This window comes from Haliaeetus leucocephalus, unplaced genomic scaffold (genome assembly GCF_000737465.1).
Source record: "Haliaeetus leucocephalus isolate CR32 unplaced genomic scaffold, Haliaeetus_leucocephalus-4.0 Scaffold351, whole genome shotgun sequence".
NCBI lineage: Eukaryota > Metazoa > Chordata > Aves > Accipitriformes > Accipitridae > Haliaeetus > Haliaeetus leucocephalus.
In genome coordinates, this window is record NW_010972787.1 from 7,808,302 (window position 1) to 7,835,842 (window position 27,541).

Here is a 27,541-nt window from a genome sequence, read left to right on the forward strand (position 1 = left end):
CGGGGGGTAAATGGCGAGCGAGAAGCCGGTGTCGGGGCCGGACCCGCAGCCCGCGGGACTCCTCTCCGTCGGGGCCGGCGGTGGAGGAGGAGGCGGCGGCGGCGGCGTCGCGGCGATGGGGGAGCTGAGGGCGTCGGGCTCCGGGTCCGTCGTGCTCCCCGCGGGGATGATTAACCCGTCGGTGCCGATCCGCAATATCCGGATGAAATTCGCCGTCCTCATCGGACTCATCCAGGTCGGGGAGGTCAGCAACCGGGACATCGTGGAGACGGTGCTGAACCTGGTAAGCGGCCCGGCACCCCGTCCCGGTGACGCCCCGGCGGGCAAGAGGGTCCCCGGGCACCGGCCCGAGCAGCCCACCTCCTCCCGGGGCTGCTCCCCGCTCCCCCCCTGCCCCTCGGCGACCCGAAAAGGACCTTCATTTTCCCAGCCCCCGTGTCCCCGCTACACGTACGGCCCTTTCCCAACCATCGTTCCTCCCCAAACTCCTCTCGTCCCCCTCTCTCTCCTCGGCGATACCGCGACCTGCCCTTCTCCTCGTCGTGCCTGTGACAGAAGCCCCCCTCGGCGCTCCCCAAACTCCACGCAGGACCCTGCCTGGTCCAGGCAGGCCACTCTTCTCCTTCCCAGTGCCTCCCCCCCCCGGCCGCTTCCCGCAGAAGTGGAGCGTGTGGAATTCACATGTGTGAAAAATAAGGAGATTAAGTAATTTGCGATTTCGGGTTCTGGACGCTGCCCTATAACCCGATAGCTTCCTCGCTTGAAGAAGAGTGGTGTGAATGTAGTATGTCTTTTTCACTGAAAAACATCAAAAACAGCCTGAGCTGGTGTCTTGTCTCAGTGGCTGAAACATGCGAAGGGTTTAACCCTGTTAGCTCAGAGCTAGTTGAGTATTTTATCTAGAGGAGGGGGGAGGAGGGAGATTTTTGCAAGGGTTTAATACGCCTTAATATCTGTAATAAAGAGTTAGTTGTGTTGCAGTATTGTATTGGGTTGCTCACGTCTTAATAATCCGCTATGCTTTCCAAAACACATTCTTGTCTGCAAAGTAAGTGCTGTTGCTAATTTTGTTTAAGGTCTGCGTGTTGCAAAATACTATTGTGTGCTGGTAAATAGCTTGAAACAAGGCGAAGACGCTAAAATGTAGCTCCTTAGTCATCTGCTCACTTCATGGAGTGAAAGAGTTACTGCAGGACTGTATGACTTAATGTTTTTGCGCTACCTACACCAAAGCCTGAGGAACCTACAGAAGCCAAACGAGTGGATCTAAAAATGAATCACTTTCAATTATGTGCAATTTGGTGCTGCTCCTGAATGCAAGATTTGCTGCAGCAAAGCTTTTGAAGCAGTTCAGTCAATGAAATATCCTAAATTTTTGCATAGGAAATAGGATAGAAAAATGACTGCTCAAAACTGAATGGCAATTAATTGAAACTGCCTTTGTTTCAAATGAGTTTAATGCTTCCAACCTCCACTCATTTTAAACAAAGTCATGCAAGGAATGTATTTTGTTTCAAACACTTTGAAAGAATGTATTCTTCTGTTTGACAGTTACTTGCATTTGACCTAGCACAGACTGAATGGAAAAGCTGCAGCACGCAGGGAAAGACATGGTTTGGTCAGATCATTTTAATATTTATGGCTTATGTGAACACACAGGGTTAAAGCCCTAATAGTTTTGTGAATGTGTCAAAACAGTAATCTGGTATATTTCCCACTCCTCTCTACAAGCTGTTTGACACTTAACTGAAACATGATTTGTAAATATTTTTTTTTGTACAAGTGTGGTACAAGTGATCATAACTTTATTGGATTATTACCCATTCCTTTAAAAGTAGCACTCGAAATAAGGGAATGACATGCAGTTATTAACTGGATTTGTATAGATCATGACAGATACGAAGATGTTTAATCCTTTTCTGGTTTTCTTTCTTCTTTCATTCTTCTTACTGATATTTAAGCTTATTTTAATTCTGGCTGTTAGCGCATCAGCAACTGGACTAACATTGGCTTGTCTTTGGCGGGGGAGGTTAGAATGTGTTTTGGTATTTTGTGTGGAGGACACACAGTGCTTGTTACAGTGCTTGCCTACAAGATCTACTTACTGATTAGTTCCTATTGCTGAAAACTATGCTTATATTTAAAAATAAAGGCAAGAGTCTTTAACAGTGCTCTCGGCATCGGGGGACATATATGAATGTGAAACTGCTTGGGAATCTGCTGCAGTAGCGATGCATTCTGGATCAGTCATTACTTAACAGATGGACTCTAGTATACAATAGTCAGTATTCCCACAGCAGAGAGAGGTTACATTGTGTCTGCTAATCTTTTTCTTCTCAGGGCAGTGAATGTCTCAAACTTAGGCTTGTATGTTTCAAACTTAATTTACTTCCATGTGAAACAAACATAGTGAATATGGCAGGTACAAAGTAAAGCTGATGGCGTATCCCCCAACTACTAAATGTTATCTGATTCGGTAGTAAGGATTTTAATGGCAACTCTAAATAAAATGCCATCTTGTATTTTAGAAGCATTCTTTGGGGGTGGAGAGATTTTTGTGGGCTGGTTGTTTTTTGTTTTTTTTTTCTTTAGCCTTTACCTTTACTATTTCTGAATAACTTTTGGTGCAAGGGTGATAATGAGTGGACAGTGCTTAAAGACCTGATCTCAGTTTGATATGTCAGTTGATGTGTTAAGTCTCTGAGAGAAATATAGCCTGTACTATATCTATAAGCCATTTGGTAGTAGCTTTTTAATATCGGAATGCTGCATAGCTGAGACTTCTTTTATTATCGGAGAGAATCAGAAGTTAAAGATTGAGATACTTTCTTTAAATTTTATTTTCTTACCTGAGATTACTGCTGTCTTCTGTGTAAAGCTTAAATAAGTCTATTCATTCTTCCTGCACCTGTGTGGAAGCAGCAGCAAATGTTTGAGACAAAACTTTGGTTTGGCTTGCCCTTGTCATGGATATGCTCAGTCTTCTTCCCTGTTAAGTTTTCCTTTTGGGGTTTATCTTGGACAGTTTTTACCTTTAAATGATAGTTTTGGTGGCCTCACACTGTGGTCTCTATTACTGCATTTCAGACTCACTTCATGTGGCACCTTCTGATGTTGATGGACACAGTGATTTATTTTATCTGTGAGGTGATGAAGTGCTTCTTATGCAGTGCTGAAAATCTTTTCCCATGTCTGATATGTTGTTGGATTTTCAGCTTTGCCAAATTTTAACAGTTGACTTTCAGCTCAGACAGTATTTTGTTTTTGGGATCCCCTACGCTGTTTATGGGATTAGTTGTTTCTCTTCATGCTTTTCTTTTTCTCAGTGGCACTTTTCTTCCTCTGAGCTTATTGCGTGTTCAAAGTTCTGTTATACCGATGAATTTGTTTAATGAAGTATCACTTGCTAGAGTTTCTAGTATTGCTTGTGTTATTTTTCACTGTTTAAAATTACAGTGGAAGACATAATGGAGAGAGGGTTCAGCCCTTTATATGCCAATGCCTATGAACTACTTAAAGTTATCCTTAAAAAAACCTGCTAGTGTTAATACTGTGAAGGTCAGAAGATGTTAAGAGTCTACAAGCTGAAGGCTATTCTAGAATGATTTTATAGAATATTGTATTCTTTTTACATTTCTGGAAGTAGGAGGGAACTCCTCATCATGCCTCATGCATTATTCTGTGATGGGGAGTATTTTGATTTTGGTCCATGGGTTTAATGTGAATTCCCAGGTCCAGCATGCTCTCTTTGAGATGTGTGTTCGCTGACCCTTGTGTACTGCAAAGCACCAAACTGGAAAAGGCTTTCCTTGCAAACAACATAATCCTCTAATTGCTCTTAGTGATTTCTCTTTGGGGAGATTTTGACACCAATTCTATGCTTCTGTTGATGAGGAGGCCTTTCCCCTTTGAACAGCTCTATTAGTTTTCTTAGGGTACTGTCAAGGATGTTATTGCTATGATAGATGTGCTTGTTGTTATCATTGTCCATAGTTCCTTTGCTTCTTGATACCCTTTTGTACTTATGATATGTGTTAGACTGATGCTTAAAATAAAGTTCTGCACGACATACTTCAGCAAATACGATATTAAGGTGGAAATGGGTCAGTCTGTCCACCTGTATTCTTCTACTTCAAGTGCATTTTTGTTTCACTTATCTCCTAGTGCAAAATTTCCACACGTGGCTTTAATTAGTTCTTCTATAATATATCTTGAATGGCCTTTCCTTTCATTGTTTTTATTGACTTTCTTCCTTAATTCTCTGCTTTTCCAGTATTTTGATGGTCTTGGGAATTTTTCCTTCAGTGTATATTTTGAACTGTCTCTTGTCTGGCCAGCTTTCATCAAACATGACTACGTGAATTGCATTGTTTTGTAGGTTTTGGAAAGCTTTCTTTGTTCCAGTTTGAATTTCCTAGAATTTTTGATTTTGAGTCTTGTAGTGCTGATTCTACAGCAGTGTGAAATAAGAAGGGTGAACAGGAAGCTGACTGGTACTAAAAAATTGTGACTGGTGCTGACACATGCTGCTCGTTTTGCCTATGCATCTTGAACAGGTGACGTGATGCAGATTTGAACAGATTTCAGTCTGATCCAGGTGTAGCTGACCAGGTTTCTCCTTGTGCAATCTGGAAAGCTTTTATATATGTTTTGTCAGGCTAGAGAGTGCTTACAAGAAGTAGGTCAAACACCAGGCATAGTTCAAAAAGTCTCTTGCTGTTCTTGTTGACTACAGCCCACGCTTCTGCCTAGCTCTTCTCATTTTCTTGGCTGTTCCGTCCTACTTCAGTTTTAGTCACCCATCACAAGAGGCAAGCCATTTTTTAGTGCTCTGTCACATTGTGTACTTGTAGGAGTGGCATTTGCAGCTTCAGAGCGAATGGGTTGGATTACGTGAGAGATCCTTGTTGCCCTACAGGCTTTCCGTAGTAGTGGTCATAAGGAAAAATGTAAAGGGAGGCATATGTAAGGAAGATTTTTATTTTTATTTTTTTAACTTTGGTACTTTTTCTTCAAACATTGGTTAAGGGTCGTCATAAGCTAAAGTTGGCTTTTGATATTTGAGTTCTTTGAATCCATTTACAGTTTTGGTTGCTGCAACGTCCTGTGGACACAGTTCTACTCTTGTGTGGGGAGGAAGAATCACATTTGTTTGTTAGACGCTGTCGTACTCTGAGAAACCGTGGGCCTCGTGAACTGTAGCCTCCATCATATGACTTCTGTTTTTCTTGTGGAGCTAGCTTTACAGGCTTGAGAATCTGACTCTGTTTTCTTGGTGGAAGACTTCCTGTTTTTGTAATATAATTCTCTGCTGATAGATGGTGTTATTCAAAAAAGTGAAGTTTGGGGGAATTCTGAAGTTGTTTTGGTTTTTTTGTTTGGTTCTTGTTTGTTTTTTAGTGTGTGTGTGTTTTGTTTTAGGTGATACTTAACCGGAGGTGGCAGTGCTTGTCCAAGTTACTGTCTGTCCCACTGGTCCCTTTTTATCCTGCTCATTTATCTCTGTACTAAGCTATGTCTGGATGTTACTGTAGAAGCTACCAGAGCCATATGAAAGAGAGTATCCACTGCAAGAGTTTGTAATAGCATTCCATGGGCAGCTACTTAAGAGTACTACAGCTGTTGTCATTATCTAATACTTTCATAGAAAACTTAGTTTTGGTTACAGAAAATCTTTGAATGACTGAATGTTCACTTAATTTCTTTTAGTATAACTGATTGCTGTTGGCTTTTTTATCTAATCTTTGACAGTAGGTGTTTATTGGTGGGAAGTTGTTTTCAAAACTTTTATCAGTCATGAAGCACTAGTGATATCTCAGCAGGTGGCTTGGAATCTGCTGTGGTTCTGGTATGATGGACTGATACATTTCTATAGGTGGTAACTTCTTAAAATCAGTCATGGTGAGCGTATCACCGAGTATTCCTTACCGCTTAACTCCGAACAGCTATTTTCCTCTTAGTTTTACATTTTACTTGTCTTTACAGGATTCAGTTCATGGATTATAAGGGAGGTGAATACCTAAATGTTTTTTTTAATTATTTTTGCCACACTGAAGTAATAAAGATGTGAGACTGGTATTAATAAAACACCTCTGATCTTTGGCCTTTCCCCCTACTCTCACCTGAGACCCTACCTATGTTTTATCCCTTTTCATCAAGCAAAAGGTTATCACCTTTCTCGATCAAGATGCTGTTCTTACAAAATTGTGACCTGATTCCCCATTTAAACCATGTGTTTTACAAGACTAAGCATTTAGCTGTGTAATCAGTTATACACTAATCTTTGTCCCCTCTATATTTTTTCCCTCCCCGTCCCCCTGGCACCTTGACTTTCAGATGACTATTCAAAGGGGTACAAGTCAAGGTGCATGGCTTATTATATTCATGAGGTTGATGCTTAGGAGGCTGTGGTGCAGTTTTTTCTTGCATGTTAATGCTTTTCTGTGTCTCCGCTCATACTTTTCAAATATATGAATCACTGTCTATATTACATCCTTAAAAAAAACCCAAACCAGAATCCAACACCCAAAAACTGCATAATCATCTCTGAATTCCTACTAAAGCGTTTGTTCCCCTTTCACGCCATATTGAATTTAGTCAAAGTGGAATGAAATCTGTGATTGGGTTAGTACCAAAACTGAGACTTTTATATCCTGATAAATACTGTGCACGGTATTAACACAGCTGTGTTAACTTAATAAGCTATCCAAGCTATTTTAAATCAATCTCTTAATCTTACCTGTTCATTACTTAGTACTGCACTTTTTTGTTTTTCTATCTTAGCCTGTCTTGATAAATCTGCAATTTCAAATCAACTTGCTGTAGTAACAGGAGAGCAACACATTTTGTAGTATTTACACAGAACAGTATCATTGCAGCTATCTCATTAGTTGATATCTTGTATGTGCCTGGTGGCCAAAGAGTCAGTGTAGTAGTGCGTGTTTTTGTTGAAAGAAGTTCCATTTAATTATTGAATTTGATCCTTAATTACCATTCATATTTTTGGAAATACCCCTTTGTGGAGTTTTATTAATTCTTGCATAGACAGAACTCAAGCTTCCTTTAAGTCTCAATCAAATGTAGAACTTGCTTTTATAATCAGAGGCAGCAGATCTCTTGAAATATCAGTTTTGAATTTGATGATCTACCTCCCACTTCTGTCTTGCAAAGGTTTGGCTTGGATATACTGTGAATGATACAGTATGCAATAGATAATATTCAGCATAAAGATAATGAACAATTAAAAAAAAAGGGGGGGGGTTATTTGTGGAGAGTCACATATTGCTTCCATAATTGATAGAAATACCTGTTTCAGCTATAGGATTATGATGGATTTCAGCTATTTGAACTACAGTTTCATAACTCCCAATTTAGGAAGATTGTTAATGATGTTCATCTCTAATGGAAAGATTATCTGTTATTTCCAGTAGAGAAGCACTTCAACTTGTGATCAACCTACTGACTCTCTGCTAAAATTTGCATTCTGGTAATTTTTGTGGTTTTGAGTTTGTTCTACTTTTGAAGTACATGGAAAATAATAATCTTCAGTAAATAAGTAAGTCTAAGTAGTTCTGGTGTTACTGAGATTTATACCAGTGATGTCAATTCATTTATATTAATGCAACCCTATAATGTGACTACCCTGCTTTAATTTAAAATTGGGTTGCATCAGTGAAATTGTTCCAACATAACAATTCACTGAAAGCTTGCATAAATGTGAATACTACTCATGCTATTCAACAGCTTACAAATGCTTGACTTCTATATTTGGAAAATGATCTTTCACTGCCCTTTTGTTTACAGTTGGAAGCCTTTCTTAACTATGCAAAATAGGTATTAGGTTTTGGAATTAGCTGAAAGTGAGATAGGGCAAGATATTCACTTACAAGTGAAATTGTTATTCATATCATGCTTTTTGGTACCTGATGGCTTTTGTGCTACTGGGACAGTGTAGACAGAAGGATGCAAATAATCATTCTCTGAGTAGAGCCTTCTAAACTAACTCCAGTACCAGCAATATGGCATTGTAATCAGTTTCACGTGATCTCACTTTTTTTTTGCCTTTTAAGTCTTCATATTCTGTGACAAATACTCAGTTACGTAAAATTTTCTAACTTTTATTGGCTTTTGCCTGCTTTAAGAGCCACTGTAACAGTTTTTTCTTTTTTTGCTCTTTGTTTTGTAAAAAGAAAATGTTTTGAATATTTATAAACACAAATATGAATTTGGAAACAACATGTCCTTTGATTCACAAAGGAGCCTGTACAAACACTGAAACAAAAGACTCCTACTTCAGAATTATAGAAAACAATAAGATATGCTTTCATTAAATATAGAATAGTAACCATGAAATACACATTCAAGCTAGTAATGAACTGACTGAAGCCAAGCCCTCTCTTGGATTGCTCATGCCTGACTGATCAGAGTTTACTCTTACTCTTCAGCAATGTGTCTTGATTTAATTGAGAGCTAAAAATCTTCCTATGTCACTTTGAGTGTTAAGAACATTCAATTAAAAAAAAAAAATTACTTTGAAATCAGGGAGCATTCTTGCTTAAAGTTGAATTTATGTTTTATAGCTAGCAAAATGGGAAAGCTGTCTGCCCCTTCCAATAGGACATATACATCAGAATGTAGCCACAGAGTTCAGTCTCCTCCAATTGTGTAGTGAGGAAATGTGAACTAGTATATCTGAGGATGTTATGCAGGGAGAATGAGCTTCCCAGTGGTCTGGAGAATGGACTGGGGGATTCAGCATCTTCGCAGAAGGGCATTAGCTGCAGCTGTTTAATTGCAGGAATTGGAATGTTGAGAGAATGGGCCAAGAGCTGTTTCCTGAAATGAGAAGAAAAAGCCAATTTTGTAGGAAGAAAGCAGCAGCTTCATCCCTCTTCAAATCGTAATTTTTAACTTAATAAATGAAACTTATCAAGAGGCCTCTGAAAGCTGCATTGTGGCTATGTTAAGTTATGGAAAGAGGAAGGAGGTAAAGAACCTTACTAAGTGTTGTGTTATACTTTCATGGCTGGTGACTTTTGCTATTTTCTTTCGAGATTGAGAGCTCCAATAAAAGCCATCATTGTAAACTCAGTGTTTACCCATCCAATAGGATTGTTTGCCTCAATATGTTCCTCCATGAGCAAAAAGTTCGCTGACATAAAATTGTCAAAAAATTAATGTCAGCACCCCCTCTTTTCCTTCTGTTACTCCAGTGAAATACATTATCTGTTTTGGTAAATGGCAATATGTGTGATATTTGTGAGTCATATCTGTGACTGATGGCTACTTGGCTGTTAATATTCCTATGCCGAATAGCTGAAACTTATGGAAACGTTTGTGTAAGACTGCATTGGACTGAATAAGGTCTTCCAAGCAAGATGCTCAGGAGGTAGGGGCTATTTCATTCTTCTAATTCTTTTTCCCTAAAGATATTTGTGGAGCCTCTGCCCCATGTTTTAGTCTCTGGGGTTCCAAAAATCTTCATTGCTGCTTCTTCTGCGTCTTCACTGTGGCATCTATATGTCCAAACAACCTGCAGAAGTCTTCTGTTTTTTGTGTGGTTTGTTTTATGCAGCTTTTAGGTGATTTGAAAGACTTTCTCATCCACTCTGTTCCTCATGGAAATGTTGCAGCCTCCATTGCATCTTTTGATATCTTAGAGAGCATTATGTGAATGCAGAAACATACTTATAAGAAGACCCTGCTAGAGTTGCATCTACTATCCAAGGCTGAAGTGAATTGAGTCCATCTGTAAAGAAGGTTCAACATACCGTCCTGGGCTCGTATGTAGCACTTCTTTTTTTTTTTTTTTCCTCTCATCAAAATCATATTAAAGATCTTGCCTCTCTGTTCTTCTCTTTGGCACTAACACTACAACATCCTCCTGAAACTTCATTGTCAGAGCACTTTCATAAACTAGCAGAATCACAGAAATTTCAAAGAACTGTAGAACAGTTGAGGATGGAAGGAACCTCTGGAGGTCTCTAGACAAAAATCCATGCTCAAAGCAGGGTCAACTAGAGCAAGTTGCTCAGGGCCTTGTCTGGCTGGGTTTTGAATATTTCTAAGGATGGGGGCTCCCATGTCGAGTTCTTAGTTAGGTGTAAGTGGAGTTTCCTGTGCCCATTGCTACTCGTCCTGTCACTGGGTGCCACTGAGAAGAGTCTGTCTCCCTTGTCTCTACTCCCTGCCCACCCTACCCCACCTTCAAATACACATACACATCTATAAGGTCTCTTCAAACCTTCTCTACTTAAGGCTAAACAATCCCAGCTCTCTCCAGCTCTCTCTCTCTCTTTCTTTATATGTCAGATGTTCCAATCCCTTAATCATTCGCACATTTAGATGTTTATTCTCCTTGTGTAGATAATAGTGCTTCCTTTCCAAAAAGTGGGAGGTGGAGTCCAGGAAGCCTTTTAATTATAGCAACCCTTTTCCTCATCTCACAGTATGAGCTGCAATATCTACCACAAATAATCCAGTCAATATTGCTATGCCTAACCCAGCAAAGGACAATTTGCACCACATGCAGCCAAGAAAGAAAACAGACCTCTGTGAGCCACAGCAGTGAGTGTTTGCTTTTCATCTGTTGTGCGTGCTTGTTAATAGATAGCCTTGGATGAAACACACAAACCCAAGAGTATCTGTCACTTCTGCAAATCACAGTTATGGTTGTAGGTAAGCTTTAATTCTTGGATTTCAGAAATATAAAATGTAGCTACATTTGATATTCTGCTGAAAATGTATGAAGATAATATTAATGGCTTAATGCTGAGTTAATGAAACTTTGTGGCTCTTAACATATACTATAAATACTACCTTCTTCAACAAATTAGCATGAATTGAAATTAAACTAGAAGAGCTATTAGCATAGTCTTCAAAGTTACAGATGCTTGATATGAGAAGGAAAAAAAAAACAACCCCTAACATTCAGTATAGGGCCAAAGCTGTTGAAGTTCTGCATTGAGTTTGTTGATTAGATTCATGACTTTATATATAGTCTGATATTTACAGATTAAATGTTCGATAGCACTTTATGTGCATCTAACTATATGTAACTTAGAAACTGTAATATATTAATCAAAGGTGATTGTGTAACAAAATTTTTATAGTTCTTGTTTCATGCAAAGAAAATAACTCATTCAAAGTAACTTCTAATGTACAATAATAAACACATTGTGACTGGAACAATGTGTAGGCTTAGTCACTGAGAAGGAGTCAGTCTTTGACAGTAGATAGAGTACAGTATTTGACATTTTAAAGGTAATGCTCACTTATTCCCAGTTCTCACAGATGTCATGATTTCCCTTGTTATAAAACTCATTTATACTAGTAATAAGAGAAAATTAACGATAGTAAAGTAGCTTATGTGATTATTTTTTTTTCTAATAAAAAGTGATTAAATTCCATTTAAGAACAAATTTGGATCTACTTGCTCTGTTGCATGTCCTGGTTCAGTTAAAAAAAATAGTTTTCAAGTCTGTAGTCCTTTTTCTCACTTGAAGGCATAGTTTATTAAGCAAGCTTTCACTTTTTCAGGAACCCAACAGCTCAAACTAATGCAAATAGATGTAAAACATGTATTAAGAGCCTTTGGTGTAACTATAAGCAGAAGTTTCAAATGAATGAAGCGAAACCATGTAAGCTGATACCTTTTAGACTGTCAAAGCCTACTTCTCCAGTTGAGTCTGTTCTTAAAAGTATCAGCCCCCCCCCAAATTAAGTTAATTGTTTAGGTAAAGTTTAGCTATTAAGAAAAGTTACCGCTGAAAGGAAGATTTACATTTAAAAAAACTTCTTAATGGTATGATTGGAAAATCCTGAGTACAACAGGTTATCTTCTCTCAGTGAAGCAATGTCTGCCTGGATTTACAGAGACCTTGAAATGACTTGTTATATGATGTTTTATTAATTTTTTGAGGTGTCTGAGGGATTTACCACCATCTGTTAATACCAGTCTAAGCCCACATGTGGGCTTCAAAATGCTTTAAGTGTTGAATTTTTTAAGTAAGAAATCCTTCTCTTTAAACTTAAAGCAGTTAAGAGGTTTCAGAGTGTAAATACAAAATACTTTTTTTTTTGTAGTCCAGATTTAAGCTCTTGGATCATTTATCACAGCTTTGGTTTGTGGTTCTAGCCTGTCCTATGAAGTTAGAATGGCTGCAAATACTTGTAATTGAGCTATTCTCCTGCACTAGTTATGACATAACTGGCTTTTCAACTTTAAGTCGGTTGAGCTCTGTTTTAGCCAAAACTTACTTCACCCTGAAAAGAAAGCAGCACATATAATGTATTTTCTTCTGGCTGAGATCAGTCCTAGATGTGTCTTGTACCAAAACCTGATACTATCCAGATGTGCGGAAAAAGACCTAAGAGATTTGAAGTGTTGATATAATCTAAATCCTTTCTGGAGGTCAGAGGAATCTTAGGAGCACCTTGTTTAAATTATTATTTCAAAATTCCTCTCTCATATGCTTCTTGTGGAGTTAGAGTAGATTTTAGGACTTCCTCAGTAAGGAAGCTGGTTAAGCAACCTGAGCTAAACTGGTGCCAGCCTGCGAACATAGGGATTCAGTTTTCTGAACTGCGTCCATGGTCATGTTATGTCTTTCTATATTACCGTCTCTTCAAGTGTTGTGTTTCCCCCAGCCCCTTATAGATACTAGAGCTTTTCGGGATGTGTGGCATTTTTGACGATGAGGGTTGGGTTTCTTTCCTTAAGCAGTGCATCTGAACTGGATATGTATGTTTTTGCTGCATGAGTTTTTGAAAAATCGTGGGTTTAAAAATTTCCTTATGTTTACATTTTGTAGAGTATGAGCTGTTGAGGAGACCATGTACTTCATAGTACAAGCTGCAGCTGACAGTGCAGCCAATGTGAATTTTGATTTAAAATTCCTTTAAGAAATCCTGAAGATTTCCTGGGAGGTAGGAAGGAATTGTTTGTGGTCTAAAAACAAATCCTGACTTAAGAAAAACTTGTTGGCATTTCTATTTATTTAGAAAATTGAAATCCAACCAAATAGTCTATACTTAGTGTAGCAAAATGAGATCTTTAAAACACTATAATGAAAGGCTATTGAGGCATTATTAAAAATTAATACAGCCAAGAGAGTTATTGAGAAAAGTAGCATTTAGTAGTAATTGTTAATACATTTTGGTACTACTGTATGGTAAGTAGCTTCCTCCTTCGTAATCTGCGTTCAGTTTCCGTAGTAATATTTTGAATAATTTTTTTCAACATTTTTTTCTTCTCATATATTTGTAAATTAAGAGTAACCATTCTAGGACAATAGGTTTGTACTGTGACTAAAAAAAAAGACTTGCCTGAAGTCTTTTATTGTTATAGGCATCAAAATAAGCTGTAGAGGAAAAATACTTTAAGTAATCAGACTGATCTTTGGGGAGTAAAATGTCATACAGAAAACTATATTATGATGCTTTGTGGGGACAATGCCTGCGATAATGCTCAGGTTTTGAAGGTATTGGGGTTTGGGGGATTGGAGTGATATAGTCCTGGTCTCAGAGTGTATTAGGTTTGTGTGGCAAGGTTTTGGGGCAGGGGGGTGAGCTACAGGGGTGGCTTCTGTGAGAAGCCGCTAGAAGCTTCCCCCGTGTCCGACAGAGCCAATACCAGCCGGCTCCAAGACGGACCTGCCACTGGCCGAGGCTGAGCCCATCAGCGACAGTGGTAGTGCCTCTGGGAGAACAGATTTCAGAAGGGGGGAAAAAACCTGCTGCACAACAGAAACTGCAGGCAGAAAGAGGAGTGAGAATATGTGAGAGAAACAAACCTTTGTGCAGACCCCCAGGTCAGTGCAGAAGGAGGAGGAGGAGATGCTCCAGGCGCTGGAGCAGAGATTCCCCCGCAGCCCATGGGGAAGACCACGGTGAGGCAGGCTGTCCCCCTGCGGCCCAGGGAGGTCCATGGTGGAGCAGATCTCCACCTGCAGCCCAGGGAGGACCCCACGCTGGAGCAGGGGGATGCCCGAAGGAGGCTGTGACCCTGTGGGAAGCCCACACTGGAGCAGGCTCCTGGCAGGACCTGTGGCCCCATGGAGAGAGGAGCCCACGCTGGAGCAGGTTTTCTGGCAGGACTTGTGACCCCACGGGGGACCCACGCTGGAGCAGTCTGTGCCTGAAGGACTGCAGCCCATGGAAGGGACTCATGGTGGAGCAGGGGACAAGTGAGGAGTCCTCCCCCTGAGGAGGAAGGAGCGGCAGAGACAACGTGCGAGGAACTGACCCCAACCCCATTCCCCGTCCCCCTGCACCGCTGTGGGGAGGACGTAGAGAAAATCGGGAGTGTAGTTGAGCCGGGAAGGAGGGAGGGGTGGGGAGAAGGTGTTTTAAGATTTAGTTTTATTTTCTTATTACCCTACTCTGATTTGATTGGTGATAAAATAATTTGTTTCCCTGAGTCGAGTCTGTTTTGCCCGTGACGGTAATTGCTGAGTAATCTCCCTGTCCTTATCTCAACCCACAAGTCTTTTGTTATATTTTCTCTCCCCTGCCCAGCTGAGGAGGGGGAGTGATAGGGTGGCTTGGTGGGCACCTGGGGTCCAGCCAAGTTCAACCCACCACAGAAAGATAGGGGTTTTTTTAAATGATGGAAACATTTTGAAATACAGTTCTCAAGGAGGTACAGAAAACCTGGGGTTAAATATTTTTGTTTATAGTTGTAAGCAGAATTACAGTTTTATGCAGAGATTGATGGACGTACACACTACTGTTCATTTCTCTGTATTTCAACAAACAGCTGTTTTTCAGCTTTTGAAACGTGTGGACTTTCTTCATTGCGTTGATGTTTGCAGTAGTGAGGTATAATTAAAAAACTGCGATTGGTACTTTGCAGTGATGAACAAGGTTTAGTTATGCATACTGGCTGTCCTAGATACATTGGCGTTTCTGATACACCAGTAGATTCTGACTGGTTAGTTAAAAGAACTGGCAGTGGCGTGCAGCCCTTCAGCAGCTCCGCTGCCGCCTCTGGAAAGTCTTGTTTGACAGAGGAATCAGCTTGTCCTCTCCTGCAGGTTGCTGATGACTCTCTTCATACATGTGAAGCTATTTAGAGACTTCTTGCAGGACAGTGTTACCAGTAAACAGCTTGCATTAAAATTTTGTCACTAATCCCACACTCTACTTCAATGCGATGTGGATGAAAGTGCTTACATTTCGTGCTCTATAGCTTTTCCTTATACATCTAGGGATTATTTCCTACTAATGAGCACCCCTTGTGTGACACACACTGGCAATGCATGCCCAGCTTTCACACAGAGGCTCGGAACTTGGGTCTTGTAGGATTCGTATCTCATAGCTACATTGTGCTTTTTAAGTCTCTCGCTGAACAGAAGGAAGTCTGTAACTGTTCTTGTGGAAAGTTCATAGTGGTTGAGATGTTTTACCCTGGCCTGGAATATTATAATTAAGTGTGTATAAAGAGGAAATTAAATGTTTTCATTTTCAAGTCTATCAGACAGCTACTGCTATTTAAAACTCTCTTGTATAGGAGAAAACTAATTTATTTGTTATGGTGTTTGAATGGTAAGTTACAATTTAAATGTAACAAATGAACAGTAACTTCCAAAGTTTATGTCAGTTCTGGGTATGTTCAAAGTGCAACCAACTAGTTTTTAGTTAGGCATCATACTGCCATGGCACAGTTACTGTGAGATTTCTTCTTTTTTAACTGGAAGGCTGGAAGGTTCTTCTAATTTTTTTTAGAAGAAATGATTAGGGCCAAGTTTGAACTCCTTCCTTCTTATCCCTGTCATAGTATTTTCTGTTCTGGTTGACTGCCAGAGACCAGTGTGTGTGTGTGTTCTACCTGGAACCATATGATTGTCTTTATCTGTATTTGGTAGTTATGCCATGGATGCTTACATAAGATTTTCTTTGTGTAGGTGAGATTAACATTGTTTAATTTTGTGTACTTTTAAAATTGCAGAACCATTCCTTTTTTCCTTGTACAGGGCCAGTTAAGACATTCACAGATGTCTGGCACATTTACTTGCAAACTACCCTTGAGCTGCACACACATTGTTCGGTTGGATCATCTTTTCTTGTTTAAAAATTCATGGCAAAAATTAAAGAAAATGGAATGCCTCAGTAAATTATAAATATAAGGATTTGGAGGCACTTCTGCAGCATGAAAAAATGTTAATATAAATGTTGTTACCCAGCTTTGAATCACAGGATTCTGAAGCCTTAAAGATGAACTATGAAGGCTGGTTAAAATCAGAAAAAAAGGATCCTTGGATCAGTTACAGAATGTTAAATCATGACTCACAGAACAATTTAGAATGGAAGGCCTCTTATTAGTGGTAGTCAAAACTGAGAAAGCATGTATTCAAGTGTGGGCTTTGGGGGAGGGCATGATGGAACATGTGCAGATCTAAAAATCCGATATCTTCCAAATACTATGCTTTTTTTGTTGTTGTTATATGTAAAAAGATTTGGTTTTATTTTCCTTTCAAAAATGTTAAAGGTTGCTTGTTTAAAAAATGTGGCTTTATTGGACTTGGACAGTCCTCTTGTCCTCAACAGAGTGGCCTCATGGCTCTTCTTGGTTGGTTGTGTTGGTGCCACATTACTTACAGGTGAATAAAATTTGCTCCTTTGAGATAAAGGGGCTCTACAGAGCTGTTTACAGTAATAAAGTAATTTTAAAAGCTACATGTCTGCTCTAAGTAAGCAGATAAAACTGGATTAAAAAAAGGGATATAATCTGTTTAGTGAGGCACTATTTGTTTTAGACATATTGGCCAATGCTTTCTTTGTCATTGTTCAATTGGTTGGACTTTAATTTCTTCAGAATGGAAGTTTGAATTAATGTACTTAAAGATTCACTTTTTTTAATACTTTACCGTCTTCACTATTTACATATGACTACATTTTTAAAGTCTCCTTTTGATCTGCAATAGCAAAGTTCACTGTAATCCTTGTCATAAGTGATGTCAAACAGTGGGTTATGGCTTTACTTTCAAATTAAGTAAAAATTGAATTGTCATGGAGGACAAGTATTGAAGATGCATTTCAGTGACTGTATGTGTGGAGTATTGTGTAGGTGTTGTTAGCAAAGGAAACAGAAACCAAGGATCTGATGCAAGCTTTCAGTCTGCTGTTTTTGTTTTTGTTGTTTTTTCTCTTTTGTAGGCCTATTTGTTTAGATTTACATATGTTCTCCCTTCAGCTTCCATATCTTCACTATTGCAGCTTATCTGTAGCTAAAATTATTGTATTTTTTCCAAAATTCTTGTTTTAAATCATTCTTCAAAGTGAGTATCTTTACTTATTGAATGAAAGTAGGGCTACTACAGTCTTTTATCCTGAGTAAACAGATTACATTTTCCTATATTAAATTTTCATGAACGTCAAAGCTATGCCTATTCTTACAGGATTTTGGGCTAATTGGTTTTGTGTTTTTTTTTAAATGGATTTAAAATGAAAAATATGCATATATTTCTAGCTCTGCATTCCTTAAAATAAAAATATACTTTTCTAATAATGTTCACAATATTTGAAGTGTGAAGTATTTCTTCTGGCTGGAGTATTTTAGCAAAATACTTCTTTCCCTAAAAATCTTTGATGTGCATACATTAACTTTACTGAACTACTTTTCATGAAGAACAATGAAAAATCAGTTTCAGAATTGTGGGATGACTTTATTGTTTGTTTGGGGTTTTTTTTTCCATTTCTTTAACACGTATTCTTATGGAAGAAATAATGGCAAACTGAAAAAAAACAAACCAAACACATAATGAAATAATCCCACTTCTGTGGAAGTCAAGTCATTCTTTTTTTTTAAACTTCTTAGAATACCAATCTTTTTAAATAACTTTCTTTGAACTAAAAATTAAAACTGGTTATTTTGCACAGTGGGATACTAAGGGGTATCAGGAAGTCTCAGCTCTGAGCATGGTCTGTGAAAGTTTTCTTTCTAGATTGATTTGTGATAGACAGATCTATGAAGGGCTAGAATTAGATTACTAATATCATTTTCACTTGTGAGAGAATACCAGATTCTAGGCAGCATCAATAAAAGTAAAAAGTTAATTCATTTGTGCTCTGTCATGCTGGATTGTATTTCTACCTTTCTTCATGGATTTTTTTTAATGACTTTTAAACATCAAAAACTTACTTGATGCCTGTATACTGTTGAAGGAAAAAGCAGGAGTTTTGAAAGCATATGAGAAACTATACAAAGAAGTTGTGATGAAAAAATCTTTGTGACTGTGAAGTTTAATTGCTATAGTACATTTTGCTTAAAGGGATGTTTTCAATGAACGTTTTTAACTGTGTGTAAATAGCATCTAATATAACAAGGGGAAAATGTTTTACTTGCAGATTTATACAAATCAAGTAAATATGCATCTTAATAGAGCAACGTAGATGCAACTACAACCTTTTTCTTTTTAAAGGAAAAATAAATGTGTATGAATTTTTCCAGAAGTTTTAGTTGACTTTTCTATATTTGAGAATTTTTTTTTTTTACTTCTCCCTCCTCCTCCTCCATGAAATCTGGTACGTTAGATGGGCCATCATCTTCTGTTAAGTAATTGGTTGGGGAAAGAATTATGTGGTGAAGGTAGTCCAAGCACCATTTTTTGAACATTACTTGAGTTCTTCAGCAGTTAAGTTTTACTGAGCAGGACAGATCTAGGAATCAGAGTAACTTTGAAAAGTGGGATTTATACAGTTCTGAAAATTCTCTTCCAAACTTCTTGGTCATCAATATAAAAGACATCCTTTAAACTCTTTTAAGTATTTCCTTAGCCAAAGAAGCAGTACTGACAGGTAGGTTCTTCTACTGTTAACATGTATCTCGCACACTCAGATTACCAACTGAATTTCAGATTGGTTTTAAATGTTCAAGTACAGTACAAAACATCTTGTGGAACTCTTACATTCATCAACAAGTTAAAATATTTATTATAAGTGCTAAAAGGGAGCTATGAAGGCTCCTACTTTAACTTGAGTAAATGGTTTATGGGAAGGAAAAGATAGAGGGGAAGAAAAACCCTTGAACATTCAGTAATTTCTCAACTTCAGTATTTATAAAGCTGTGTTCCAAAATTACTTGGTATATTCCTCTTTTCTGGCTGTGTTAGATGTTCTTGCTCTAAGAATGCGTGCCTGTATTACACTAAGGTTTGATTAAAGAAGCGATTTATTTAAGTGAAAATGCTGGTTTGATGTGATATTCTTGGCATATTTTGATGCCTGAATCTAGTGTTGCCAGTCATAAGCCCATGAAATTTTTGCTTAGGTCATAGAGTCATAGAATAACAGGTTGGAAGGGTCCTCAAGGATCATCTAGTCCAACCTTTCTTAGCAAAAGCACAGTCTAGACAAGATGGCCCAGCACCCTGTCCAGCTGAAAAGTGTCCAACGTTGGGGAATCCACCACCTCGCTGGGGAGATTATTCCAATGGCTGATTGTCCTCATTGTGAAAAATTTTCCTCTTGTGTCCAATTGGAATCTCCCCAGGAGCAACTTGTACCCATTACCCCTCGTCTTCCATATGACCCCTTGTAAAAAGGGAGTCTCCATCTTCTTTGTAGCCATCCTTTAAATACTGGGATGTGGTGATAAGGTCCTGGCATGGTTTATCCCCAGCCAGCAATGAAGCACCATGCAGCTGCTCACTCACTACCACCACCCCCCCCGCCCAGTGGGATGGGGGAGAGAATTGTGAAAAGAAGTAAAACTCGTGGGTTGAGATAAGAACAGTTTAATAGAACAGAAAAGAAGAAACTAATAGTGATAACACTAGTAAAATGGCAATAGTAATAATAAAAGGATTGGAACAGACAAATGATGCATAGCGCAATTGCTCACCACTCGCCGATCGACACCCAGTTAGTTCCTGAGCAGCGATCTGCCCCCCAGGCCAACTCCCTCCAGTTTATATACTGACATGACGTCACATGATATGGAATATCCCATTGGCCACTTTGGGTCAGCTGCCCTGGCTGTGTCCTGTGCCAACTTCTTGCGCCCCTCCAGCCTTCTTGCTGGCTGGGCATGAGAAGCTGAAAAATCCTTGACTTTAGACTAAATATTACTTAGCAACAGCTGAAAACATCAGTGTGTTATCAACATTCTTCTCATACCTGGCTCAAAAACACAGCGCTGTACCAGCTACTAGGAAGACAATTAACTATCCCAGCTGAAACCAGGACAGATCTCCCCTAAACTGCCTTTTCTCAAGGCTGAACAAACTCAGTTCTCTCTGCCTTCCCTCATACGGCATGCTTCCCAGTCTTCGATCATCTTCATGGCCCTTCTCTGCACCCTCTCCAGCCTGTCCATATCTTTTTTTGCGTAGCGGGGCCCAAAACTGAACACAGTATTCTAGGTGTGCCCTGACAAGTGCTGAATAGAGTGGGATAATGACTTCTTTATCTCTGCTGGTGATGCAGTTGTTGCTGCAACCCAGCATCCTGTTGGCTTTCTTTGCCGCAGCAGCACACTGATTTGTGCGTCCTTGATTTGTGGTTGGTGAAGGCAGAAAAGAAGTGCCGCCTTGTCTTCATCGTGATAAAATTTTTTTATTTGAATAGCTTGCTTATTTTACTAATTATATAGTATGGCGGTCACCAATTCCTGAGCTGCTGTAAGGTTCTTGCATCAGAATTTTTTTTCAACTTGACGGCAACAGTATATTCAGTAGTTGACTGCTGGTGAAACTGCAATAATTAGTATTAAGATGCATGTTGAAATCGGGTGTACGTAATGCTGTCCTTAAAAGTGAAAATTTCTGACTGCACGTGAGACTCCTAACAGAGAAGGGGAGGCCATTTAAAAGCTCAGCTGTTTGGGTCGGGTTTTGACAAAAGAGGATCTGTTGATGGATAACTGCAACTGAAGGATGCCATTCCGAATTAAATTTTATTATCATTATGAAAGATATGCTCTAAAACTTCAGTCCCTTCTAGTGAGACATCAAGAAATCCTTTTAAAAAGAAAGGTAGGCTAGGTTTTAGAATTGTGAAGCTGGAAGCTAAAATTTTTTTTTTTTCCCCTGCTATAATCTCTTTCTCTACAACTTGGAAAAAAAAAAGCTGGTCAATCTGAGAATCCTTTTCAGACTTTAATTTTTCAAAATACACCATATTTTTTCTGAAAACACAGGCAGAAAGCCTGTGCTTGATATAACCAACCATCTGTTGTAGAAGTTGTCCTCAAGATATCACTACTCTGTGTGTGTGCAATTATGGTTTCCTAATTTCTTTTTATGAGCTCTATTTTAGTGTCATTCCTTTCTCACAGATTACAGTATTAGTGTAATTTCTAAAACTCCTTTTTTTAATATGTTTTTCTAAGCCACCTAAATCCAAATCTTTTTGAAGTCCCCGAGGACGTGATTGTTCCCCTCTTCCCAAAGGCCTGCTCATATGCATCTGAAGAAAAGTTAATGGTTAGGCTTCATTATACTCTTAACATGAAATTCAGCTTCTAAAACAGACTTCTGTGAAGCCAATCTTGCACCCCCTTCAGGTCTCATGAGATTTATTAAGTATATTGGTATGAAGTTCCCAAAACCTCAGCTACAACCAATGCAGTGGCAACATGTTACTGTGGTCATACTTTGCACAGCTTTTGATCAGGGCCTTCGTTGCTTGAGACTGATTCGTAGCTGTGAACGTACTCATCTTGATGCTGATCTTACCTTGCTATCCTGAGGTCAGCTTGGGTCAGTGATCAAACTGCAGCCTGTATGTGCATGGCCATTTGTAGCAGGCAGCATTTCTGTTCCCTCTATGCCCAGATAAACTTCAGTCTTATGTGTCCTTGAGATCACATACCTTCAGAATGCTGCTAGCACAGTTCTGCTGACGTTCCTTTTTCCACAGAACGGTGGCAGGACCATCAGACCATCTGAATTAATAAGCCTTTCCCTCCAAGTTTGTTGTCATTTATCTGCTGATTTGGAGAGCTTATTCATGTAGCCAGATCAATGTGAGCCTATCAAGACCATAGAAGGAGGTTGCACACCAAAGTAGTGTAACTTTGGTAAGGAGCATGTGCCAGGCATTTTTCTTGTGTTCAGGATTATGATGTACAGGTGAATGATAATGTGACTGGGTGGCTTTACTTGCATAAAAAAAGAAATCTGAGTTTGTGTCACAAAATAGATCGGTCTTTGTGAGTAGCATATAAATATTAGTTTGCCTGTCAGAAGTTTCCTTTACAGAAGTGATGAACTTGTAAAAGGTGGAGGAAGGCTTTTTACCAAGGCCTGTAGTGACAGGACAAGGGGCAATGGTTTTAAACTGAAAGAGGGTAGATTTCGATTGGGTATGAGAATGTAAAAAAAAAAAAAATTTTTTTTTTTTTCTATGGGAGTGGTAAGACACTGGAACAGGTTGCCCAGAGGAGTTGTGGGTGCCCCATCATTGGAAGTGTTCAAGGCCAGGTTGGACAGGGCTTTCAACAACCTGAAAGTGAAAGACTTCCCTGCCCATGGTGGGGGCAGGTATTGAACTTGATCATCTTTAAAGGTCCCTTCCAACCCAAACCATTCTGTGATTCTATGAGTGCTCTCTGGCATACGAGAAATGGGCATGTCATTTGCTTAGGTGATATAAATAGCAGCTATAGTCTGTCCTTCATGTCCTTCTTGAGGATCTGTTTCTGTGGGATCAGTTTTTCATTGAGGGCTCAAATGGAGTGTGCAGCCAGTCTACTCAAGGACCTTGGTCTGTGTTCTGTGTTCTATTTCTCCTAATTCCTTGGTGACTGAGATCCGAATGTAGTTGAAGGGGGGAGAGAGGAGGAGCGAGATGAAGTGCTTGTGACCCTGCTTGTGGCTGTGTGGGGAAGCTTAGGTGCCATTGTTGTTTCAGTCAGTTAAGCCTGTTATCTAGGATTTGCAAATCTGTTGTGTTCTTGCAAGACCTGCTCAGTCAGAGGATGAAGGGGGTATCTCTTAGCTGAACCTCATATCCCTTGTGAAATGGATTTTATATGCTAGGTACCTTTCTTTCCTAAACCTGTTGAAAAACAGGTAAAGGCTGCATGGCTTCCACTAAGTGAACCAGATTCAAGCATGAGTCTTCCTCGTGGGTGGTGGTTGTCATCAGATTAGGATGCTTCTTAGGCTGTGAGCTGCATTAAGGTCTGCTGTGCTGAAGCTGTCCAACATCATCTCTTCTTGATCTGTGCTTGGTTCTGTCTCTCCACACTCCTTCCATATAGGGATAGTAAGTTGCTTAATTTCATCAGGTAGCTTGTACCTCTGTGGGATCGGAACAGGACAGGCAGTGGGTTGTTGGTATGCGTTCTGCCTTTTGCAATCCATTTATTGTTTCACCTTCTCAGAAAACTTCTGCCTCCATTGGAAGAACTCCTAGCTTTAATGGCAGGTTACTGTTATGCTGGCTTTTTCTCCAATCAGATCACTTGTTCTCAATGAGGGTCATGACTGAATTTCTTCTCAGATGAGCTTAATTTATTTCTATTTTGTTCTCTGCCTATGAGGCAGAGGCATTCCTTTATATCATGGATCCAGAGAAATTACCTTCTTACCACGATGAACCAAGGTGTTAAGATGCAGCCATCTTTGTCTAGAAGATAATCAAAGTTGTATTCTGTTGTGTCAAGACTTTATACAAAGCCATGGAAATAGATTCAGTTCAAAGTTGGAAAATTCTCCTTACTGGACATCAAAATGTTGCTCCCTGGAGCTTCTGTCTCATTTCTGTCAAGCTATGTGTAATCAAAAAATATCCAATAACAGCACTTTTTTTGGCAGAGCAGTTTTGCAATAACTTTCTGAAAAAATATCCTGAAAAATAATTCCAGTAGCTTGTGATTTTGCAAGATACTGTACAAGGACTGTTACTTCTCTTGGAACCACCCTGTGTGTTTTTGTGCCTTACATATTTAAAAAGAAATAAATAAAAATTATAAGAAGTTACTCTTTTGTATATGTGATTACAGTTAGCTTATGGGTGCCAAATTGGGAACTTCATCTTTCCTTCTATGAAACATCTAGCATGACAAGATCCAAGATGTTTTACTGCGATCAGCATCACCAAGGAGTTAACTTAGTCATTTGGCTAATGCAGATGATCTATTGGTAACCCAGTGATGCAACAGTGTTAGTAGAAGAGGGCTGTTTATGTCACGATCCTACAAATCTTTGTTGATACTTAGCTATGGGGAGACCTTGATTGCTTCTTTGGAACATAGTCATCTTGGTTTTCATATAACCTCTACCAGAATGAGAAGAGATCCCACATTAGCTATCAGTGCTAGTACCAGGGATTCTGAAGAGCAACACAAGTGGTGCAGAGGACCTCGTGATACACATTTTAGGGGAAGTTACTTCAGACTTTTTAGTCCGGTCCTGTTTGTTAGCAACTGAAACACACTTTATTTTTGAAGATCTGGATTTCCCTGGGTTAATTTTTGTGTGTAGTCCTGGAGTGCATCTTTCATTTTAGTCATCTGAAATATCACAACATGATGCACAAATTATGTGAACTGAAGCATCCACATTCAAAACTGAGATCTAGATGATTCGCTTCAAAAGCACACATCTGATCTCATGAACTATGATGCTAATGTGGACATGCTCTGAGTCTTCCCTTCTCATCTATTTTTATAGATTTTTTCCATTTAGGTGCGCTGATTACCAATCCTCACTTCCTACCTGATGGTTAAGCAAAGGCGATACCAAGGAAGACATTTTTTTGCCAGATAGCACTGTTAAGGTAGATGTGAAACTTTGACGACACTTTTTCTTAGTCAAAAGTAAAGATTATCACTTTAATTGGTTCTTATTCTAAATTTTCTCCTGTTTAATCTGCATTTTCCCATTATGAAATTAATTCCCTACAAAATGCTGAGCTGTTTATTTATGAGAAGGTTTGCATCTGACTACTGTAGGTATACAAATGGTGTTTGTCTGGGAAAAATGTAAACTGTTAAACTGTCCTCTGCTGCAGGGATCGTACTGTTAATCACTCCTTTATGTTTCGTTGGTTTAATCAGTTTTATGGGGATTATAAGAGGGAGAAGTTGAAGGTTATGTTTAGAATCATACTAACCATGCATTACAGTCTTCACTCCATTGTTTAAAAGTGATACAATTTTCAGAACCTTCAGAGTGCTAAACACCTTGTTTATGGCCAAAATGAGAAAAATCTAGAAACAGCATCTGTTTAAACAAGTCTGATAACCTGGAGAATTTGGTGATTTCTGCTGCACTCTGCTTGCCCCCCCCTGCCAAATTAATTCCATTATGATCTGATTTTTTCAGTAGAAATTTATTTTTGAGTGGATGATGTATTTTTTGAGGGGAAACCAGTGATTTATTTTATTTACTTTTTTTTATCCCTCCCCCAATACTCCTTTGTGGTGAGTTGACCTTGGCTGGATGCCCGGTGCTCACCAAGCTGCTCTATCATTCCCCTCCGCAGCAGGACAGGGAGGGGAGAGATTAAGATGGAAAGGAACTTGTGAGTCAAGATGAAGGCAGTTTAATAAAGCAAAAGCAAAGGCCGCATGTGGAAGCAAAGGAAAACAAAAGATTTATTCTCTGCTTCCCATCATCGGGCGATGTCCAGCCACTTCCAGGGTAGTAGGGCTTCAGCACACATAGCAGTTGCTCTGGAAGACAAATGTAATAACAAATTTCCCCCAACCCTGTTCTCTTAGCTTTCATTGCTGAGCAGACATCGTATGGTCTGGAATATCCCTTTGGTTAGTTTGGGTCAGCTGTCCTGGCTATGTCCCCTCCCAAGATCTTGCCCAGCTCCAGCCTACTGGTGAGGGGGGGGAATGTTGGAGACACAGCCTTGATGCTGTGCAAGCACTGCTTGGCAGTAGCCAAAACACTGGTGTGTTATCAACACCTTCCTAGCTAAAAATACAAAGCATAGGACTATGAGGGCTACTATGGGGAAAATTAACTTCATCTCACTCAGCCGGACCCAACGCATCCTTTTGTATGTAACCTCACGTGTATGGCCTTCTGCATTCTTCCTCAGTAAGTGCTGAGTTAAACAACTGTCTAAAGTAAGATTCTGTTTTGTGTGTTAGTGTACGCTTTAAACCCATGCATTAAGAGTCCACTACAAGAAAATAAATGGTAGGAAGTTGGTGCTGCCTTTGCCAAATGAAATTTGTATGTGCTCTGGGAAAGTAAGTAGCCGGAGTCTGTCAGTACAATTGTTAAATTCCTCAACAGAGTTTTTCATTGTGCCTCTTTCACTGGAGATTTTATTTTATTATTTTGGGACTGCAAGCATCTCCTTTCACAAGAGGATTTTGATTGTTTTCATGAAAATATGTTGGCTTAGAACACTGCTTATGCCAGCTTGCACCCAAGACCCATCTAGCCCAGTATACTATTGTTGAAGAGTGGGTGCATAGGGAAGAGTTTAAGAGCACGGAAAACATGTAGTGAAGCCTTTTCCTAATGCTGCTCTAGCCGCTAGCAAAACATGGCTCTGAGACTTCTTAGGTATCACCTTTGTACTAAGCGTTGGTTGATGCATTTCTTCTTCCCCTCCTCCAAAGAAATTCTCTGCTGCTTTTGAACATATGTAAAATGTGTTTTAGCATATATTCCTGTGGGAAGGAATTACAAAACTGGTGGTGTAGTAGTTATTTTTAAACCTACCTTCTCCCACTTTCATGCGATACCCCTTAGCTCTTATATTTCAAGAGCTGTTGATTTTTGACTGTATCGCCCATACTTTTATAGGTGTCTCATGTTTTTTTCCTTAGATGCCTTCTTCACGCGGAAGAGTCCTAATTTACTTATTTCTTGTAGGAAACTACTCCATATCTAAACAGAAAAAAATATAAATGTTGAATTGAAAAATATTTTAAACCCAGCATTTCAGTTCTTAACTGGAGTGAAAAGTGTTTTCTAGAATTATACCTTTCAGTCTTAACTACTGTTTGTTTTTTTGGGTTTCTTGTTCATGAGCTTGCTAGAACAGATTGAAGTCATAATCCCTCTGTTTTAAATCCCCTAGTTTTGAAAACATACTGTTTGGTTCCACCCCCGCTACTGCCTCAGTATGTGATACATGGAGCAAGTCCTTATCTGTTTTCTTTACTTACTCCTGTCTTACTAGGCCTTGCATCCCTGCTGATACTGGTTAGATCTTTTTGTTACGAGTATTTGCAATAGTGATGTAGGGATGAGACTGTTTTACTAGAACTAAATTTTATGACCATTCATTTTTTCAGTGGAAAGAGAATACTGGGGAAACTTGTGAAGGCCGTTATTAAATTTTAATTGAAAGATTCACACAAGCCTGATTTGGATTAAATTGGTTGCTTACAGGTAGCTGAGATTTGGATGTCACTGTAGCAACACAGAATCTAGAGTGATGTTACCTTGATTATTGATTGGATTTAGCTGCCTGTAAATTTGTTACCATGATGATGTTTATCAGATGACATACTGAACTTTGGTAATTTATCAAAAGTTTTCATTTAAGTGATTTTTTTTTTTCCTGATGTTTATATAGCTGTCATTATTAAAAAGTAGGATAAAACTCTTCTCTTGCC

General features: G+C 39.1%; 1 protein-coding gene across 2 annotated transcripts in view; it reads left to right on the forward strand.

Annotated features, from left to right (window-relative positions):
• The first annotated feature begins 10 nt into the window (after window positions 1-10).
• Window positions 11-27,541, forward strand: part of NBEA (neurobeachin) — a 510,633-nt gene continuing 483,102 nt past the window's right edge. For both annotated transcript variants that reach the window (XM_010572746.1, XM_010572747.1), the window contains exon 1: window positions 11-283. In XM_010572746.1, coding sequence (XP_010571048.1) covers window positions 11-283 — 273 coding nt within the window. The remainder of the gene's footprint in view (window positions 284-27,541) is intronic.